Consider the following 21053-nt stretch of genomic DNA (forward strand, 5'->3'; position numbering starts at 1 on the left):
CGATCGAATTCAGGTCCTCAGGCTCAGCCTCCCAACTTTTTACCCGCTTGAGCCATTTCACACCACCATCCCCCACCACCAAACCCCTGAAAATTTTACAAAGGCTCTGAGATACGCATGGTACCAATTATCTGTAGGCTCACTCCCGGCCCATTGTTGATATGTATTGTAATGCTAAATTCTGTAGCCCGTGAGTGACTTCTCATGTTTATCAGCTTTTGTTGTGCAAACCTTTTTCCTTAATTTAAAACTATCGGCTAAATAAAAAGGGCTACAGACAATTCTGGAGGGATTAGATGTTGGTAGGTTTCCAGTTACTTGGTTGAGCATTGGAGAGGGGTAGAACAAGGAGAGAAAGAGCCAGGAGAGGTGTACCATGAGCACAAGGCCAGGAGAAACAGCAATTACTTGGGGAACACTGCTAAGGAGGTAGCCCCAGAGGTTATCCCCCCAGTAATTGTCAAAAGCCAAGTAAAATAATGATAGCCTGAATTTCATTTGTTTGTAAGCTATTTAGGGATAAGTTTTAAATTAGTTGTACCACAAGACTACACAGTTCCAAGACAGCCAGAGCTACATAGAAAAACCCATCTTGAAAACAAGCTTATTAAGTGTAAAATTATTTTAAGTTTTAAAATGTATTTATGTACATATAGAAAGGTAAACAGGGTGTTAGAGAGCAATTCACAAAAATGAATGGATAACTCAAATGAACTTGTGGGGGCTGTAGAGATGGCTCAGAGGTTAAGAGCACTGACTGCTCTTCCAGAGGTCCTGAGTTCAATTCCCAGCAACCACATGGTGGCTCATGACCATCTGTAATGGGATCTGATGTCCTCTTCTGGCGTCTGAAGACAGTAATAGTATATTCACATAAAATAAAAAATTGCCTACTGAAATGTTAACGTAGGATTGCTTTTATTTTCATAAGGATTTAGCCAAGGCTATCCTCCCTTCTAACCTGATCCTCCTGCTTCTACCTTGTACCCAATGCAATATACACAGGAGGCAGCCATACCAAGCTACAACCCGAGCCCCAATTTTTACTAGATTTGTATATTTACCAGTCAGTTATAAACAAGTAAAGTTTTTTTCCATAAAGTAAAAGCTACCAAAAACTAAATATAAAGCATTAGTATCTTTATTATGGCATAATGCAGTACTTTATACAGTAATTCATTTTAATGTAAAAACATTTTATGTACAATTTCAGAGAAACAACTATATAGACAGCTGGAACATAAAAACAGGTAATTCCAAAGTCCAGAGTTACTTGATAAACTGGAAAATATTTTCTCTGTAGAAAATAGTAAAAATGATAACATTTCCCACTAAGCCCATTTAAGCCAAATAAGAGCTGAATTATACATAAATATTGTTTAGATTGTGTGATGCAAAAGAAACTTCTCTTCCTTTATTTGAAAAGCCATATTTTATTTAAATTGTGTCAACTGAAATTCTTTCCTTCTTTCCCTTCACTGTTTGGTTTTCTGCAGATCATTTTTTCTATAGGGTAACCCATTAATTCAAAATTCAAAAGGTTTTAGTTTTAGCCTGTCCTCTTGGAAGTAGAGCCACCATGTCCTTTTACCATCTTGAAATGGCGAATTCTTATCCAATAGTGAAATGTTTCATTAAATCATGCCCATATTTATTACAAGCCAGAGAGATGTATTTATTACATCAACAAAGAAAAAAATCACAAAGAATCCCTAGCAGAGGATGAGCCATCTGGTCAGAGTTCAAGGGGAAAACTGAACTTAAATAGAGAAAAGGGCACTGCTTCAGTGACAGCAGCTGACTGGGTATCGGAGCCCTTTGATGCTGTTCTCTAAGGCCAGCGGGAGGTAAGGACTGTACTAAAATGAAGGCAACAACTGAGTTTATAAAACAAAAACCAGAGCACGTGGTTCTGACTTCCTTCCAGTCTACTCTAGGACTCCTGTACAGACTCTAGTAGGGCTAGAGGACCCCACCACTCCAGCTTCTGTGCGAGGTGGGGGTTTCCCAGATGAAGAACACTGAGCAGTAGGCAGGAGCCACGCTTCCGTTCCCTCAAAGCAACAACTTAAAACGACACAGCTTGTCACAGCCGGATTCTCTGAGCCAGAGAAGCAGCTCGTCAGGAACAGATCTTACAATAGATCAAACTAGTCACTGTGCCCTTTAAAAGATCGCACACTAGTAGGTGCTGTCCCTTCGGGAGCCCCGCCTCAGGAAGTGCTCGCCATTCAAAGCATGCTTTTCCACCTCCTTACTTGTCAAGATGAAAGACATCTTTGTGGCTTTTTTGAAGCCTTCCTCAGCAACACCAACTGAGCCCCACCCTCCCTGTATGACTCCTTGGTAAATCAATCTTCCAAATGTGGGGTAGAAGCAATTACACGCCGTTTATCCAGTCTCATTAACTAAGAAAAAGTCTAGACACTGGGCCTGAACTTTAGACATGGCTCCTATGAAAATGTACTCCAATATACACTGTCTGGAGAACTCACGGGAACACAAGTCACCCAGTGAGAAACAGTAGTGAGGACACTACAGAGTGAACCCATGCTGCCTGCGCTCTAGAGCGGCTACAAACTGTTCTATCAGCTAAGTCTGAGATGGCTTCTGCAAAGCACTGCTCAGGTCAAACCTTGCCAGACATAAACACAGCAACTGTTTGTGAGGGGAACAAGAGGCCAAGGAATGCAAAAATAATCCACCCTGGCTCGCACGGTCCCCCAGAGACTGAGGCACCCCTGGGAAACTTTCTTTGTAGGATGAGTAGGAAACATGTACAGGGGGCCAGAGATACAGTTGTAGGGAGGGCATGTGCGAGGGTCTGAGCTTAGGCCCCAGTGCGCACACACAGAACACAGAGATAGGCAGATCGGAGGCTGGTTTTACTTTGTAAATCTAGGAAGTATGTTGAAAAATGAAGCAATGCATTCCCATCCCTTTCCAAAATGCAGACAGTTTAGGATGGGTAGTTGGACAGCTCAGAAGCCTGTCTCTGTAAGAAATGGGCTGAGAATTGATCAAAAAGGAAGCACTGGGGGCTTTGACAGCAGGACGGGCCCTGAGGTCCACAGTGGGGTGGGAACAAGTTCCTCTGGCCTCTACTCACTGACCAAATGCTTTACTAAAACTCCGCTTCTGGCCTTTGTTTGGGGACCTGTTACTTTTGTTGCCACCTCCTGGTCGTTGTCCTCTGAAGTTTCTACTTCCTCCTCGCTGTCCCTGTCCCCGGAAGTTCCTGCTTCCACCCCTCTGTCCTCTGAAAGAGCCACGGCTGCCATCCCGCTGGCCCCTGCCGCCTCGGTATCCTTCTGGGGGTCCTTCCAGCTCCGGCTGCTCGGTGGCCACAGTGAGCTGCCAGCGTCTCGAATCGTGCCACTTCTCCTGTGGGTGCAAGGTTTGTTCCATGATTTTTTGTAAATGGAAATTTGGTAAAGCTATAAGAAAAACTAATTGTTATGTTGTTAACCAAGTGTTTAAAAAGCTGCTAGTCCCAAAGCCATGTGGCTAGTGTGGGGACAAGTCTCATGGAGATCAGTCCCCACTCTATATTCTGAGTTTGCTGCAGCTGTCTGAGGCACACGCTCAGGCCAGCCCCAGAAATCACAGGGGAGGGCCCTGCAAAGAGCAGCAGGGCAGATGCTGGGCCCAGCTCCTGGAAGGAGCAAGGCGGGCTGGGCAGCAGGGCCACAACAGCACAGGAGACTTCTCTGCGGCCCACACTGTCACTCTGCTTTCAGAATGAATACTGTACGGTCTACAATCAGTAAAACCAAAAAGAAAATACCTTTATTTCTGTGACTGCTTCAGTGCGGACATCAAAACAAACTCCCTAAAAACCAAAGGAGGAAGAGTTAATCCAACCCACACACTGATACCTCAAAATACAAAGAGGAGCTCCTGACAGCAGCAGCAGGAGGGGAGGATCTGCAGCTGCCTGAGCAGGTGTTCTTGGCTCGCGCACTGTGCTACCCCAGAGTCAAGATGACACAACGAAAAAGCAGATTAAATATCTTCCCCTGCGGATTCATAATTTTCATAATCATGAGTTTTTCTTAAGTCAGCTTTCTGTGAGAATACTAGGGAAGGGATACAGTTTACACTGTCAGATCTTTGATGATAAGAACTTTCCATAGCAATTGGAGAAGGCACCAACAGTACGGAGTTACTCCTGTACCGGAGGTTTGACCTGAACTTTCCCACCCATGATTTATGCAGCCACAGCCTAAGCGTCAGTCAGATGCTAAGGGACTCTGGCATTTGACACTTCTCCATGCATGGACAACTCTAGAACACTGGGGCATTCAGGTGTCTAGAGAAGTGTTGCCCGAGTAGGTCACAGGCTTGAGGACGTCCATTGTAAGCAATCACACCAGGGTGATGCCCCAAGAACTCCGCCATACAGGTTGAGGACTAGGAAGCTGCACTGAGAGTCTGAGCTCAGGCTTAAAGGACAGTGGAGTGGAAGACGCTGTAAGTAGCTGTGGTTGTTTGAATATGATTGCTCCATGGGAAGTGGCACTATTAGGAGGGATGGCCATGTTGGACAAAGTGTCTTTGAGGTCTCCTAATGCTCAAGCTCCTCCCAGTGCAGAAGAAGACTCTCCTCCTGGCTGCTACACAAGTTAACTTCCTCCTGGCTGCCTTTGGATCAAGATTTAGAACTCTCGGCTCCTCCAGCACCAAGTCTGCCCGCACACTGCACAGTTCCCACCATGAAGATAATGGACTGTAAGCAGCCCCAATTAAATGTTCATCTTTATATGAAAGTTGCATTGGTCATGGTGTCTTTTCACAGCAATGAAAGCCTATTGACAGTAACCAAGGTCAGCTTCCACTGGGAGTAAGGTACAGAGTGTTTGGATTCCTGCACTACAGGGTGCTACAGAGTGGCTGACACAAGTTTACCCTCAGCTTCTGGAAGATGGTTCATGGTTTCCCTGATCAGGCATTACCCACCCCACAAACACCTTTACCTAATACTAGGCTCTGGGTTTTCCATGTGCATCCATGTGTACACGTGTGTCTGTGTGATCATATCTCCAATAATACTTATCTGACTTTTTTATTCTCATTTTCCCATAAAGTTAGTGATACCTTAATATTTTAGGTGCTAAGTAACTTTAAGTTTCCAGGCTGGAGAGATGGCTCAGAGGTTAACAGCACTGCCTGCTCTTCCAGAGGTCCTGAGTTCAATTCCCAGCAACCACATGGTGGCTCATGACCATCTGTAATGGGATCTGATGTCCTCTTCTGGTGTGTCTGAAAACAGCTACAGTGTACTCATAGATAATAAATAAATAAATCTTTAAAAAAAAAAAAAAGTAGCCTTTAAGTTTCAAACATGAACTCAAAATCTCGAAGTGACGTAAGCTACTTTATGGTGATGGCAGGGAAGCAGCTGGGTGCTGGGGTCAGGCACTGTGTGCAGCTTAGGCTGGGGACAGCACTGAGGACGACTGTGAAGAGGGAGGGGATGCATCACCCCACCAAGCAGGGAGAGGACACACCCCGGTCACCCGGCTAGCCTCCTGTGCTAGCCTCCTGAGGTCCCGGAGGCTGGCACTCACCAGTTTTCCTTTGAGGAAGACCATCCCCTTCACTTTGGCATCGATGCTCTCGCCCAGCTGCTCCTTAAGTTCTTTCCAGGCATAACTAATGTTGGGCATCTCAACAGAACACCGCAGGATCATGGTCACAAAGCCCTTAGGGGAGAAAGGCGCAGAAACTTGGAAACCAATCGGCACCATAAGCTCTGCTCTGGGTGGGGAGGGAAGGCTTTCCAGAGAATCTCTCCCCGAGAGCTCACCTCCCAGCCACAGTGCTGGGGCAGTCCTAGAAGACTGTTGGGAGTACCAATGTCAGCACCCAGTCCTTAGCTTTCTAAAGGATCTGCACTGGAGGGGACTGGTTGAGCACAGGGAAGTGATCGCCATTGTACTTCTTATGCCACATGGGGCTACAATCAATAGGCACATGGAATTCAATGTGTCAAAGGAATTCACCACTGCAGCCTTCAAGTCAGTGCATTTTAACTCAGTTTTATCACTTGTTTTCTTTGTTTGTTTGAGACAGGCTTTCTCTGTGTAGCCCTGCCTGTTCCACTAGGCTGGCCTCGAACTCACAGAAATCCATAATCTCCAGCCTCCTGAGTGCTGGGATTATCGGCGGGCACGACCTCACTCAGCTATAATTTTAGCATACTTTAATTCTCTTATTTGTCTGTGTAGAGGCCAGGGATCAGGTTCAGAAATCTGTTCTCGGGCTGGACAGATGGCTTAGTGTTTAAGAGCACTGACTGCTCTTCCCGAGGTCCTGCGTTCAATTCCCAGCAGCCACATGGTGGCTCACAACCATCTGGAATAGGATCTGATGTCCTCTTCTGGTGTGTCTGAAGACAGCAACAGTGTACTTATATACATAAAATAAATCTTTAAGCAAAACAAAAACAAAAAAAACAAAAAAAACAAACAACAACAACAACAACAACAACAACAAAAAAGAAATCTGTTCTGTCCCCCACTGTGCGGTCCCTGGAGATCAGGTGTGGGTGGCTTTAAGGCTTGGCGGCAGGTTTTTTACCTGCTGAGTTTCACTGACCCTTCATTTAAAAATAAAAAAAAAAATTGAAGTAAACTATTACCCATAGTAGTCAGTGTTGTTTCTCCTTCCAATCTACCCCTGGGAAACACTCATCTATTCTGCCCCATTGACTTTGTTTTTAATTAGGAAAATGGCAAAACACAGCCAGTGCCTTCCTACCTAGAGAAGGGGGAAGTCAATCAGGAAGTTCAAATGAACTCTTCTAGTTTTGCTTAATCCGCTTTATAAAGTGCCCAAACCTTACCGCTTGTGAGTTGATTAGGGAGCGCTGGTCCACCGATGTGGCCCCTGAGATGTGGGCCAGAGCTGCGGCCAGGGCCTCTACCGCTCCCTTCTCCTCGATCAGCTTCTCAGCTGACTGCTTGAAATGGCCAATAGCAGTGGGAGGCACAGAATCCAAGAGCCTGTGTGTGAGAGGGAACTTGTTAGAGGCTAAGACGAAGAACACCTCAGTAACAAAAGAAATGAGCTTAGGAATGGGCATCAGCACACTAGGGTATGAAGAGGTCCCGGGTTCAATTCCTAGCACTTCGTAAGCTAGAGGCGATGCCACATTCCCAGCACTGAGGAGGTGGAGGCAGGAGGGCCTGAAGTTCAAGGCCTTCTACTAGCATGAGTTCCAGTACTCTCGGGATACCGGACACGATCGCTCCATAGTGCCTTCATTGTGCCCTGTGGGACAGGACTTTACCACATCTGCCTGGAACCTGCCACGCAGAGCAGGATGGCTATCCTCCTGCTGGGATTCCAGACACGTGTCACCATGCCCGGCCCACATTTGGCCTTTAAATGAGAGAATATAAAGTATTTAACTCAAAGAAAACAGTGATCACTAGTAAGACTGTGCTACTTCTAGAAGCAGACAAAAGCACAGCCAGTTTCGCTCTGCATTTTTCCAAAGTGCTCCACATCAGGTCTCAGAACACTGTACTTGCTGGAGGCTGGCCATGGTCTCAGCCGCAACAAATCAGCATGTCGCTATGCCAGGTCAGGTGAGCTGTACTGGCAACGGCTGACATCCCACATGATATCTCTTCCCACTACTGGAATGGCCTCTCCTTCCTGGTCACCAAGCCCATATTTCCTGAACTAGTTAATTAGTTCTTCACAGTACCCCATCTCAGGGCTCTTATGGAAAATGTGCTACGATAAAATCAACTTAAAAATGCGGTTTGGGAAGGCTCTCAAGCTCTCCTAGCACTTCCTTTGCCTGTGGACCCCCTTCGAACTATGTGCTTCAGTAGAAACCAACTTCCTACCAAATCCAGGGTCATCTCCATGTGGCTGCTGGGAATTGAACTCAGGACCTCTGGAAGAGCAGCCAGTGCCCTTAACCTGACCCATCTCCCCAGTCCCGTATTAACTCCTCATAAGCACTAAAACAAGACACATTGAAGGCTCAAGAAGCAGCACCAAAACAGACCATGGTGGTGGTAAAGACCGTACCTGATTGCGTCTTTGCTGGAGGCTTTTATTATTTCTGTTGCAGAAGGAACACCTATCCGTTTAAATTTAATTCCCTACAAGAAAATAAACCAGGATTTCATGTAAAAGATTATTGTTTCTACTGAGGTTAAGTAACTTATTTCTTAAATCTACCAAATAAACCACGTTACTCCGTGCCGTGTTTCCCAGATTAATAGTTCTAAGGAGTTTTGTCCTAGGCTGAGCCTCGGTGTGAGGCTTTTACCTCCTTAGACTGAGGCTATGGGATTGGGGACAGAATTAATTCTACAGGTGAACGCCCATCTCCCAGCTCTCATCAGGGACAGCGCTGTACCACTGCCGCTGTAGACAACGGCCTGTGCATATGTCTCTAACCCCCACTTTCTATTGTATGGGGCAGGCTTAGGTGAAGTCAAGGCCCTGCTCCTAGAGGAAGGACTATCTGCAGAATTATCACTTCTGTGAGGAAATTTAGTCTCTCCTCCCCCTTTACAGACAGTCTCAAAGACACAGTGATCCTCCTGCCTCAACCTCTCAAGTGTTGTAGCTACATGCACCACACACCAGGTCCCTTTATACTTCCAATGCTTTCTACCCTTCTCTCTCTAACCTCCTGTAGTATTTCTGGTCATATTCACAGAACTACCTGAGAACTCTTTCACATGTACAGAATGTAAGTTAGTCGGCGCCTGCTACCACGGACCAGCACAGAGCTGCCATGATTCCAAGGCTGACTTTGCCCTCAGAGCTTAGCACATGTTGAATATGAGTTCGGAGATCACTTTACCGCTTTCTGCTCCACTTGTGCTAACTGGTACTCTTCTTTGTGCTGATAAAAGCAGATGCAAACCCCTGTTCTTCCAGCTCTGCCTGTCCGCCCCGAACGATGAATGTAAGACTCCACATCCTGTGGAAACCAAGCACGTGAGTGACATGATGATTAGGCAGCCTGTGCAGAGCTCAGTGACACGACCTGTCAAAGAGTGGTCCCTGTCCCGTGTGCAAACATCCCAGGGTTATGTGCACTTCCAAGCTTCAGGTGGCTGCGGGTGCAACATTAACTCCATACACTCAGTGAGAATGTTCCTATTTACAACAGGACACGGAACCAGCCTGCATGTCCAAAAGAAGAATGGAGAAGGAAAATGGGCACAGTACAAACTGTGAGATGATGAAATCTGTGGGAACATAGAGAAGCCAATGCCCAAGACAAACACTGAATGCTCAGCCCAACTTGTAATGTCCCCCTCTTTCAATCCATCCACCCACCCATCTAAACTGTGGGTACAATTCAGAAAATCAGAAAGAGCGGGGAGGTCTGAGAGCACAGAACTGTGAAGGTGGAGAGGAAATATTAGGATAGAAGGCAGGAAACAGAAACAGAAAGCATGGAGAGGTGACAGACATCTAAACGCATACATCTGAGCCTCATCACTGCAAGACACAATCTAAAACAAGGCACCAACAGCTATCACATTCCTTTCTGCAAGCCTTCAAGAGCCACATAAAAAACCAGAAAATAAAATAAAAAGCCAGACAAGGTAGCAGATAGTTGGCCTGGAACTGTCTATGTATATTACTCAAACTGTCAAACTCAGTTCTGGAAGGAAAGGTATATGTCACCGTGACTGATAATCTACAAAAACTGCGTAAGTCAACGAAGTGACTTTTAGAAACCCAAAGAAACAAAAGCAGTACCTCGTTTTGTTATTAAAAGACAAAGAAAACACAACAGCAAACATACCTTTGGTGGACAGCTCTGAACAACCAGGTCAACCTCAGGGATGTCTAACCCACGGGCAGCAACATTGGTTGCCACCAAAACTCCAAAATTGCCATTTCGGAAACCTTTCAGGGTGATTTCCCTTTGCTTCTGTGGAATGTCGCCATGTAAGGACTGGGCATCCTGTCAAAGGAATAAATGGACCTCAGACTTCTAGATGTAACATGACACTCTCCAACAGTCCTCAAGGCTCAGTTTGGGAATACTGGAAACATCACAAACTGAAAAGCAGATGCCCCCTTTAAAAAAAGATTTATTTATTTTATGTATGTGAATCCACTGTATCTGTCCTCAGACACACCAGAAGAGGGCATCAGATCTTATTACAGATGGTTGTGAGCCACCATGTGGCTGCTGGGAATTGAACTCAGGACCTCTGGAAGAGCAGTCAGTGAGCCTAACCACTGAGCCATCTCTCCAGTCTAGCCTTTTTTTTTTTTTTAATTTATTTCTATTATACAGGAGTGCTGTCTGCATATATACCTGCAGGCCAGAAGAGGACATCAAATCTCACTATAGGTGGCTGTGTAAGAGCCACCACACGGTTGCAGGGAACCCAAGACCTCTGAAAAAGCAAACTACTGTTAACCACTGAGCTATCTTTCCAAACCTTTCTTTTTTTACAAAGATTTATTTTATGAAGAGCAGATGTCTTCTTATACATGTTTCTTCCAACTGTTTGCAACCCTCAGCTGTTACATCAAGCATTTCTAACTCCACTCTTCGAGGTTGAGAATATGATCCAAAGGAGACTACACCAGTACCCGTGAACCACAACCCGTGAGGCAGGACTGCTGCTGGATTACACAAACCCTGACCAGCAGAAACTCTTCTCCTATCTAACACACCCTGAAGTCACTGGGTAACTGCAAACCAGGATGAAAGCAGAGTGCAGAGTACAGCCTCACTGAAGACCAGGCTGCTCAGGCACAAGAAGGACCAACCTGCTTTATGCACGTGTTCTGCGACAGCTCCTGGGCATCCTTCTTGGTTTCGCAGAAGATGATTGTGCGCCCTTGGTGACCACTGTACACTCGGATCACATCCCCAATCACCGCTGCCCTCTCTGTCCAGTGACACTTAATCGCCAGGTGCTTAAGAGAAGAGACAACACTTAATAAAGCCCTGGTGGACATCACAGCTCCCCTCTCAACACTTCTGTCTATTGCTTGGTACTGAAGTAAATGCAGGCCTTACAGGGCTGTCTGCTGCCACCACTGCTTAGAGGGAAAAAGAAACTAAATAAAAGTCAGGAGCAACATGGTCTATCTCCAGGTCTCTTGCCTTTTTCCAAAAGCATCTGGCTCTTTGCATTGTAATGTAATCAGAAAACACTATTTCCTAGACTCCTACAGGGAACCAAATACCGGACAAGGTAGGCCTGCCTGTGTGTGCTACGCCCCTTCGTCCACTTAAAGTGCAATGACTGTGTCCAGGCCCGCTCTCGGGTGAAATGAATTCATCTAGGTACCGGAGCCTAAGATGAACCAGATTCAAGGTGATGCACCAGACTGCTCTGCTGCCTACCAGTGGCTAAAGTCTAATGCAATCAGTTTGTTCATTCAAACACAGGGTTCCAGGACTCTGAAATCAGCCTGCTAATGGTGAAACCCAGAAAGACAGACACCATGCATAGAAGAGATGTCACTTGGTTCTGCATAGGGACTTAGTATTTATCTGGAAAAAGAGCTTGTATTTGCTATTGTTGAAACTATCAGACAGGAAACAATGATTGACAATTCCATACTAATTCCGGCAACTAAATGAATCATTTACCTCCACAGTTATGGCTGCTTTCTGAGTCTTTTTACCAATCAGGTCCATCCGTTCATATGTAGGTTTTGTGTATTTCTTAGCAACATTAAATACCCAATGAGGGCAAGTTGCAGAGAAAAGCAATGTTTGGGGGTTGTCTTCAGAATCTTGGGGGAAAAAGAAGTCAGTGTGAATAATCCAAGCAAGCCGGCCCACACAGCACTCCACCTCACCCGGCGTCTCGCAACACAGCGCCGTGACCACTAACCGCTGCAGCCGTGCATCGAAGACACAAAAACAAAAAGACCCAACCCCCACTCCCCAAACTTCATCTGTCCTTGTGAAGGATTCCCCCATAACCCAAGTCTGTGCAGTCAGTTTTGTTTCAGCCTTTGCCCTCTCTTTCACAGGAAATCTATCCCACGAAGGAGGCCCACCAACTTTGGACAACCAGCCTCCAAAGTCCAGGAACCAACATGGATCGCTAACTCAACAGCCAGCAAGAAAACCCACGGCAGTTTGGTACTTAGTAACCCAGAACGAGGGCTAGGCGTACAATCTAGTGAGACTTGAGCTTGATCCTCAGCCCCTAACCCTAACCCTCAATGTATCTGCTCGTCTGGACTTAGGCGCACTACTGTTCTCAGAAGCCCCAAAGCGCATAAGCTGACAGAATCAGTTCGGTGCTCTTTGCAGCTGAATCCGTAGCTCTACTCATGAAGACCTGTGTTACAGAACCAATTCCAGGTATGCAGAATTCTAACTGAGCCAGAATCCACTATAAAGTAGAGGTGAGAAAATGATGTAGGTGGTAGAATAAATCACTTGACAAAGTTTTACTATCTAACAGTTGATTTTTACTTAACACATACAAACCAGGAATACACGGAAAGCTGTTAGAAACAGTGTATCAAGCTGGCAGAATGTGAAATTATTATTTTATTCTCCCAAGCCTTCACCAATTACATAACAATCTTTTAATTCTACATTTTAGCCAGGCACACGCCTTTAATCCTAGTACTCTCTGAGTTCAAGGTCAGCCTTGAACAGATTGAATTCCAGGACAACCAGGGCTACACAGAGAAACCCTGTCTCAAAACCCAAAAGTAAATAAATATTCCAAGTTTTTCTGAGCGTCCTTAATTATCTCCTAGTAGAAAATCTCACCATGAACCTTCCCTAGGTCCCCTCCATCAGTCCCTAAATTTCAGGCTTACCTTTCTTGTATGCCACACATAAAATTTCTTCCACTTGATCAGCAAAGCCCATATCCAACATCTGATCAACTTCATCCAGGACAACATGTTTAAGTTTGGTGAGATCTAGCTTGCCATTCTGCAAGTGGTCTTTAATACGACCTGGGGTCCCGACCAGGATGTCAATCCCACTCCGCATTCGCTCGACTGCAAAAATCACACAAGAGACGCCTCATTTAGGTTACCTTCACCAAGCTGGGAGAATCCAGTGGAGGCTCATGTGCTCCTGTGAGCATGTCTGGGCCAGCGTGCTAACACAGTAGGAGAATGATCTACTGGGAAATAGTGGTGCAAGAATGACTTCCTGTTTGGCTGGCAGAAAATGTCAAGACTTCACAGACCTTAAGTGATGCTCTTAAAGAACCAGAATCATTCTTTTGTTTTGAGACAGAACATCAGTATGTAGTCTGGAGTACTGCTCAACCCAGCCCTCTTCCCTGCTGTCACTCATACGTGACTGGATGTAAAAATGAGAAGGCATAGAAGGGTGACTACTCTAGGGAGCTCTAGAAGCAGTGGGACTGTGGTGCCCACCCACCGAGCCTGACATGAGGGCAATCTGGAGGCTTTGACTGCTGCCGCTGTAGTCTATGGTCTACACTAGGCACCCTAGTTATTTACTACAACCTTCACAAAGAGGAAAATGAAGCAACTTGGACATCTAATTAGTATGGGATCAGTCAAGATTCAAACATAGGCCTTCCAAAGTCAGTGAGGATGGAAACCAGACTCATTGTGTATGGATGTTTGATTCTCCTTTCCAAGAGAGCAGCATCCTGACTAGGGAGGACTAGGATAGGAAGAAGGGACTATAGCCCAAGCTGATGCTTGTGAAAAAAGGGCCACCTACAGCAAGAAACGCACATGTAGAAGGGTGAGACGGGCACCCTGGGTCTGTCCTCTTGGTCATCAGATAAATACTGAACACCCTAAGACTTACTAACCTAGAATCACCTAGGACCCTTCTCCTCGCCATCCTTCAACAACAGGCAAGAGACCCCAAAATATGACCCCAAAATATACCCAGGACACTTCAAGTTGAGAAGGCACCCACAACACCCTCCTCCAGCATTTGAATGTACTTACTTTGACCACCATAGGGAGTTCCACCATAAAAACAGGCTACTGAGAGCTTTTTGGTGATGTCACTGAAGTCTTTGCTCACTTGATTTGCTAATTCTCGTGTAGGTGCAAGGACTAGCACCTGAAAGAGAAGCACAGGATTTCTAAGTACTGCGTCGTAATTGTCTCTCAGCCACTCCAGAATTCACAATGCTCGACTCATCCAACCATCCTGCTAAATACGGAAAAAGCCACCATGTGCTGTGTGGTAAATCACACACTACATGCCAGGAGCGAATACCGTCTTCCCCCAGGCAGTGTTTTAAGACCTGTGAGCAAAGCAATCAGAAGTAGGTGTGTACATGCCGCTGCTCCAGAGACTAGTGCAGAACCTCCAAGAAAAGAACCCAGAGGAGCTACCCCCAACATTAGCTGTCATTTTTCCCTGATGCCTTAGGCGACTCGAAGTACTTTCTATTTTTCATTCAGAATTAATGCTCAACAACCTTTGAGGCAGACATTAAAGAGGAAATGCTGGAGTCCAAGGGCCCGATGGAGACCACGCTTGGACTCGAACCGCAGCAGGCAGGCTCTTTACTCACTGGGCACATCTGGGTAACAGCAGAAACAGTGACAGAACCAGGCGTGGGAGGGCAAACCTTTACACTGCAGCACGAGAGGCAGAGGCAAGCCTGTCTCTGTGAGCTAGGTACCAGCCAAGCCTAGAGACCATGACAAAACAAACAAATACCCAGGACCCCGTCTGCGAGCTCTGAGAACCTCCAACACCTTAAAGGAAATATGAACATTAGTAAGTATGGATGACTGCAGCCATGCGGCACATTACAGGACAAAGACAGAGTTGATGGCCAGCCGTCTGAAAGACTCACCCCAGTCTACTCAGATACACAGGGTGAGACAAGGACCTCAGAGGTTCTGGGAGCTGTCCCTGAGCCTGTGATGCACTGTGACAGTTACCTGAGGAGCTCGGCCTCTCTTCCTCTCTTGCAGCCCACCTTGAAGTTTCTCAATCAAAGGGATGGCAAAGGAGAAGGTCTTCCCGGTTCCTGTGCGTGCCTGGGCGATTAAGTCCTTCCCACTGTACACATGGTGGAATGTCTTGGCTTGTATAGGGAAGAGGAAGTTCACCCCACGAGCTGCGAACGAATGATTGTGTTACCTTTGTTTTATTTTCAGCGTTAGGGATCAAATCTTGAGGCTTTGTTAAAATAACAACCCCAACTGAAACACAATCATTCTTGCGGTCCTGCAGAATTAGGGGATTCTAACCTTATTTATTTATTTATTTATTTATTTATTTATTTATTTAGTGTATATGAGTACACTGTAGCTGTCTTCAGACACACCAGAAGAGGGCATCGGATCTCATTACAGATGGTTATGAGCCACCCTGTGGTTGATGGGAACTGAACTCAGGACCTGTGGAAAAGCAGTCAGTGCTCTTAACCGCTGAGCCATCTCTCCAGCCCGTTTCTACCTTTTCACAAACATCTACCTATGAAATCAGCGTCAATATATTCCTAGTAGAAGTCTTCCTAGAAGAATCCACTAGACTGGAAATTACTTCTAATAACTTTCTATTGTAACTTAAATAGTGTGATTGTTACTTTTGATCAAATCTCACCCACAAGCTCATCTCAACTTTAAAAACGGAGACTCGATGTTCAACACCGCGCTGGGGTTGCATCTGATGCTGGGGAGAGCATCTGAACTACTCAGTAGAACAGACAGAACAAAGGACCCAACACCCTGAGAGGCTAACCTCAGGTGCAAGAGGAGAATTAGGGCATTCTACCTTACTTATTTATTTATTCGGTGTGCAGAGGTCTCTCTCTCTCTCTCTGTCTCTCTCTGTCTCTCTCTCTCACACACACACACAGAAGGGGGGGAGGTGACAGAGAAAGGGGGGGGAAGGAGGGTGGGCGCCAGTCACCACACTTGTGAATGACCCCAGACAGCACAACCCCAGAGGTAAGGCACAGGTCTCCTCCACTGTAGCACAGGTGCCGGCAGGAAGAAGCAAGGTCTCCATGTACCGTTAGAGAGAGTCATGACGCTCCGGACCTCACCTTTGAGAAGTTTGACAGTCTCTTCTGATATGGGAAAATTAGAGAAGGCTCCTTCTTTCTGCTCCACGGGTATTTCCTATCAAAGCAAAAGACCACAGAAATCAGCAATTCACATACCAGTAAATGCAGAAAGCCCTCTGGAGAAAGAAAAAAGCCATTTTCAAACAGCTCTAACACTTGCTGTCTAAACCTGAAGAACTCAATTTGATCAGCAGAACCCACAGAGAACTGACTCTACAAGTTGTCCAACCTACACACACACGCACGCACGCACGCACGCACACGCACGCACGCACGCACGCACGCACGCACGCACACCACCCCATGGTACATGCATCAGCCTTCCACAAAAAACTGGCATTAAAAAAGATTTATTTAGGGGTTGGGATTTAGCTCAGCGGTGAGCGCTTGCCTAGGAAGTGCAAGGTCCTGGGTTCGGTCCCCAGCTCTGAAAAAAAAACCAAAAAAAAAAAAAAAAAAAAAAAAAAGGTTATTTAGGGGTTGGGGATTTAGCTCAGTGGTAGGCGCTTGCCTAGGAAGCATAAGGCCCTGGGTTTGGTCCCCAGCTCCGGGAAAAAAAAAAAAAGGGACCTGAGAGATCAATCTTGATTAAGATTATACTTACACAGCTAAGTGTGGTGGCACATGCATTTAATCGCAACACTCCCTGAGGGAGATGGCTCTCTGTGAGTTACAGGCCAACCTGGTCTACATAATGAATTCCAAAATAACCAGGGCTATGTATAGTGACCCTGTCTCAAAAACCAAACCAAAAGAGAGGACGGGATTCAATTCCATGCGCAACTCCAGAGGCTGCTGACTCACAGGCAACGGAAGTACACATATGTGATATACATGCAGAGGCAGGCCAACGATATACACAAGACGTAACATATAAAAATCAACGAGAGAGAGAGAGAGAGAGAGAGAGAGAGACTCTCTCAAATGTTTGGAGATGTGGCTCAGCAGTAAAGCACTTGTTCTTGCACAGGTCTAGGTTTGACCCCCAGAATGCACGTGGAGGTTCACAACCATCCATAACTCCCGTTTCAGCAGATCCAAAGGGCACCAGGTACAAACACATCCAAGTAAAACACCCAAACACACAAAAATAATAAAATAAACCTAGAAAAACTAACAAGCCCAGTGCTCGGCACTTAGGCCCCACAGTGAGGAAGGAACGCATGCCCTGCACACAGACACCTGGCCCACCTTTTTCTGTCTAGCTCTCCTCTCCGGGGCGTCGGGGGAGTTGGGAGTCTGGCTTGGGATGGGAGGCCCATTCTTCAGCCGGGACTCTTCTCTCCCATCTCCGTTTGCTTCCTTCCCTTTCTTTGTCTTTTTGGGCTTAGGAGCGTCTGCCTCTTCCTCAGAAGGCTCCTCGGCTTTCACTTCTTTGGTTTTCGCAGAGGGCGCTTTCTTCTCTAGGGGCTCCTTTTTCTTCTTGGAGGTTTTGCTTTTAGAAGCAGGGTCGTCTTGAGGCTCCTCCTCCTGCTTCTTGGCCTTCTTGGACTTAGGGGGACCCACATCATCCTCAGAAGGCCCTTTCTTTTTAACTGCTTTCGCTTTGGAGGAAGCGGCCTCTTCCACTCCTTCTGTTGCCTCGTCAGTCTTAGATTTTGGCTTCTCTTTTCTAGTTTTCTAAAAATTTATAAAAGACACAGCAAAAACCGCAATGATGTATAAAGCTGCTGTACTGTGTAAGGCCCATCAATTCTGGATTACCACAGGACTACTTACAGTTGTGAAAAACACAGCTTTAGGCATTTCAACGCTGTAGAAGTTAAAAACCAACCCTGAAGTTAGAGACGTACAGTGCATGTGTGCAATCCCTTTAAAAGGAGACCATGGATTTGAAATGGAACAAAGTGGAAATTACATGGAAGGGAGGGGTGATGATGTAATTAGAATCACATCATTAGAGAGACAAGGTGTGGCTCTGGCGATCCTGGGCCACTCTGCAGGCCAGGCTGCTGTTGAACTCATGGAGATCTGACTGCCTCTGCCTCCTAAGATTAAAGTCATATGCTACTGCGCCTGGCTTAATGTAATTTTAATTAAAAAAATAAAGGGGTTGGGGATTTAGCTCAGTGTAGAGCGCTTGCCTAACAAGCACAAGGCCCTGGGTTCGGTCCCCAGCTCCGAAAAAAAAAAATAAAAATAAAAAAGTCTCACAGTATGCTTTTAATACCACTTCTTAGATAAATGGAAATAAGTATATACCAATAGTCATTAGCATGGGGGAATAAAAGAGTTCTTCAAACTAAGTCAGGTTGTATTGGCCAACCATTATAAAACTAGTATTTTAGAGAGATTCCCCCAAGGCTCTAAACTACATACTCCAAAAAGTGGTTCAAGAGGCAAGATTCTTACTGTGCCATCATAAGGGCTTGACAGGAAGCTCTAGCACCCACAGGGAAAAAAATGGATGTGGTGGCACATGCTTGTCACCCCAGCTGGTGGGGCTGGAGTAAGGAGCTAGCCAGACTAGGTGAATCAAAGGGCTCCAGATTCGGAGAGAAACCTTGTCACTCCATGCTGGGGAAGGGGTGAGTCACACCTTTAATCCCAGCACTCAGGAGTTTGAGGCCTGCCTGGTCTACAGAGAGTTCCAGAGTAACCAGGGTTATGCAGAAGGTTAGGGTCTTAGTGAGGTGGGGTAGCTAACACTGCCCTCTAACTAGCCGTATGGGCAAGCACATCCATCCCCATACAGGAGCACACACTCTAACAGTTAACAAGCACTGTCCAAAGATTTGTGTGTCCTCATTTGACTGCAAAAGCAGTTTTCTTTTCCCTCCTAAATTTCTATATGGTTATTATTTTTTTTTCCGGAGCTGAGGACTGAACCCAGTTTGTATTTCACTGTGAATTCACATAGACACTATATGAAACAAACAAAAACTTCACCCAATCTACCATTCTCATATGTGAAACTTTATTTGGACTTTATTTAAACGTACAACTCTTCAGTCGTGGAAAACTTGTAGTGATTACTAGCCACCTACTAAACTCTAGTAGTGACCCAGGCAAAAAGCGTAAGACCAAATTGCAATGGACTAAGCTATCAAATCATGGTCCAAGGCAGTGTTTCTTTCTCAACTTTCCAAATAGCTCATGTTTTAGTGACCCCCCCCCCAGCCATAAAATTATCTCGTTGTTACTTCAAAGTTTGCTACCGTTATGAATCATAATGTAAATCTAATATGCAGAATATCTGACAGGGTGAGAACCGCTGGGCTAAGGGATAGAGCTGCCACTCAGTGGCACAGCACCTGCCAACACGTGAGCGGCCCAAGATTTGGTCCCCGGTACTATAAGACACATCTTAAAAATAATGGATCATGGACAATCTCTACGCCCTGTGAACATCTATCTGTTACATATGTGAAAAATAGAAAGTCGAGTTTGGAACATAAACTCGTGGTCAGGTTCCCTCTTGACTTCAGCATCCCCCTGCAGAACACGCGGACGCAAAAGGGGAACGCTGTGCTGCTCACTGTGGTTTCCACCTAATCCAAATAATACTGCTGTTTCTTGAAAAGGCTCCTACCTTAAAAGCCCCGGAGACAGAAAAAAAACCTCAACTAAGTCGTACTACATAGGAGTTCCGGGATAATTTTCGTCTCCTCTTAATTAGATCATTAGAGACTGTCACAAGTTAAGTCTTTTCATGAAAGGATTTAAGAAAAGACAAGGAGATTCAACAGTGCTCACGCAGATCATTTTACTGATAATGATCATCACTTAGCCCATCTCGTTTTCAGCTTTTTTTTTTTTAAAAGGGGGAATCGTGTCTGTGTGTCACAGCAGATGCGGACCATGTGCGCAAGTTTCAGACTTTGCTGTCTCCAGCTCCAGTCCCCACTGTGACGCGATCGGCAATCCCCTTCCGCACTCTCAAGCCTGGCCAGCCGGCACAGCGTGTCAGAGGGTCGGCCACGCGCACCCGGTCCAGCCCGACCCAGCTCAGGGCCCCCAGGCTCACCTTCTCGCTTGGCTTCTGCAGCGTTTCCATACTCTCCTCGGCCCCTTCTGACTCCGACTTGGACGCACTGCGGAGTTTTCCCGGCATTATTCAGCAGGAGCTGCTCAGGCCTACCGGCTTCCACAACCGCGTGCAAAGGAAAGAGAGCGACAGAGAAACCTGACCGCCTCCCAGCCCGGCCTCGCTCGTCACTTCCGGAGCGGAGTGCATCCGGCGGAAGTAGCGTACCCCGGTGTGGCTGCGATTCGCATGGCTTTGGATGGGATCCGTTTGTGCGGCGTGGAGGAGAGAACCGGCTAGATTTGGTTAACGACCTTGAATCTGACCCTGCTTCTCCACTTCCCAAGTCTGGAATTACCAGCCGGCAACATTTTTCCACGAAAAGTCGTGCGATATGTACGCCACCTGTGGGAAAACTGATGGGAGGTGACAGCTAAACCCAGGTGCCTGGTGAGCACTGGAATTCAGGGACCAGCGAGATACCTTGGTCCTGGTGACCTGAATTTGAAAACAGAATCTACTATGCAGCCTACTACTTGTTTTTAAGCGCACCCGTGCAATGACACTCAAGACATCCATATGCATGCCGCACAACAATCTGAGCAATTTAAAAGAACCAGAATTGGCAGGGCGTATAGGGTGCACACTGCTAATCTCAGCACTCAAGAGCAAGAGGTAGAAGTCTGGCCCTTTATTCATGTGTGCACTTGATAAACTTCCTGAGCATTCTCCTGAGCATAGTGACAGGATTCTAATAAGCCCTGTTTGTCCTCAAGCACTATAAACCAAAGTTTCTCAATCCCTGGGTCGCTACTCAGTTGGGGTTCAACGACCCTTTTACCCTTGGTCACATATCAAATATTTACATTAAGATTCAATAGCGAAATTACAGTTACGAAGTAGCAACAAACTTTTATGATTAATTAATAACAGGGCCTTGAGACTTGGAATGGGTTCTCAAAGATTCTTAAATTGGACAGTTTATTACTTCCATTAGATAAGGGAAAGTGGCCAATTGAATGTGACAATGTTAGTTTTGAGGTGCATCCCTGACTGCTCTTGAACTCAAA

General features: G+C 46.0%; 1 protein-coding gene across 1 annotated transcript; it reads right to left on the bottom strand.

The window, feature by feature from the left end:
- Nucleotides 1-1123: 1123 nt before the first annotated feature.
- Nucleotides 1124-20157, bottom strand: Ddx21 (DExD-box helicase 21). The gene is made up of 15 exons (XM_032888539.1): nucleotides 19984-20157; nucleotides 17199-17636; nucleotides 15996-16071; nucleotides 14884-15062; nucleotides 13930-14047; nucleotides 12805-12990; nucleotides 11609-11754; nucleotides 10777-10926; nucleotides 9794-9955; nucleotides 8837-8956; nucleotides 8050-8123; nucleotides 6848-7007; nucleotides 5571-5705; nucleotides 3788-3832; nucleotides 1124-3384 (listed from the first exon to the last, which is right to left on the bottom strand). The coding sequence occupies exons 1-15, from the start codon at nucleotides 20068-20070 to the stop codon at nucleotides 3106-3108; spliced, it is 2355 nt and encodes a 784-aa protein (XP_032744430.1). The 5' UTR covers nucleotides 20071-20157; the 3' UTR covers nucleotides 1124-3105.
- Nucleotides 20158-21053: the final 896 nt, after the last annotated feature.

Source organism: Rattus rattus, chromosome 18, assembly GCF_011064425.1.
Source record: "Rattus rattus isolate New Zealand chromosome 18, Rrattus_CSIRO_v1, whole genome shotgun sequence".
Taxonomy (NCBI): domain Eukaryota; kingdom Metazoa; phylum Chordata; class Mammalia; order Rodentia; family Muridae; genus Rattus; species Rattus rattus.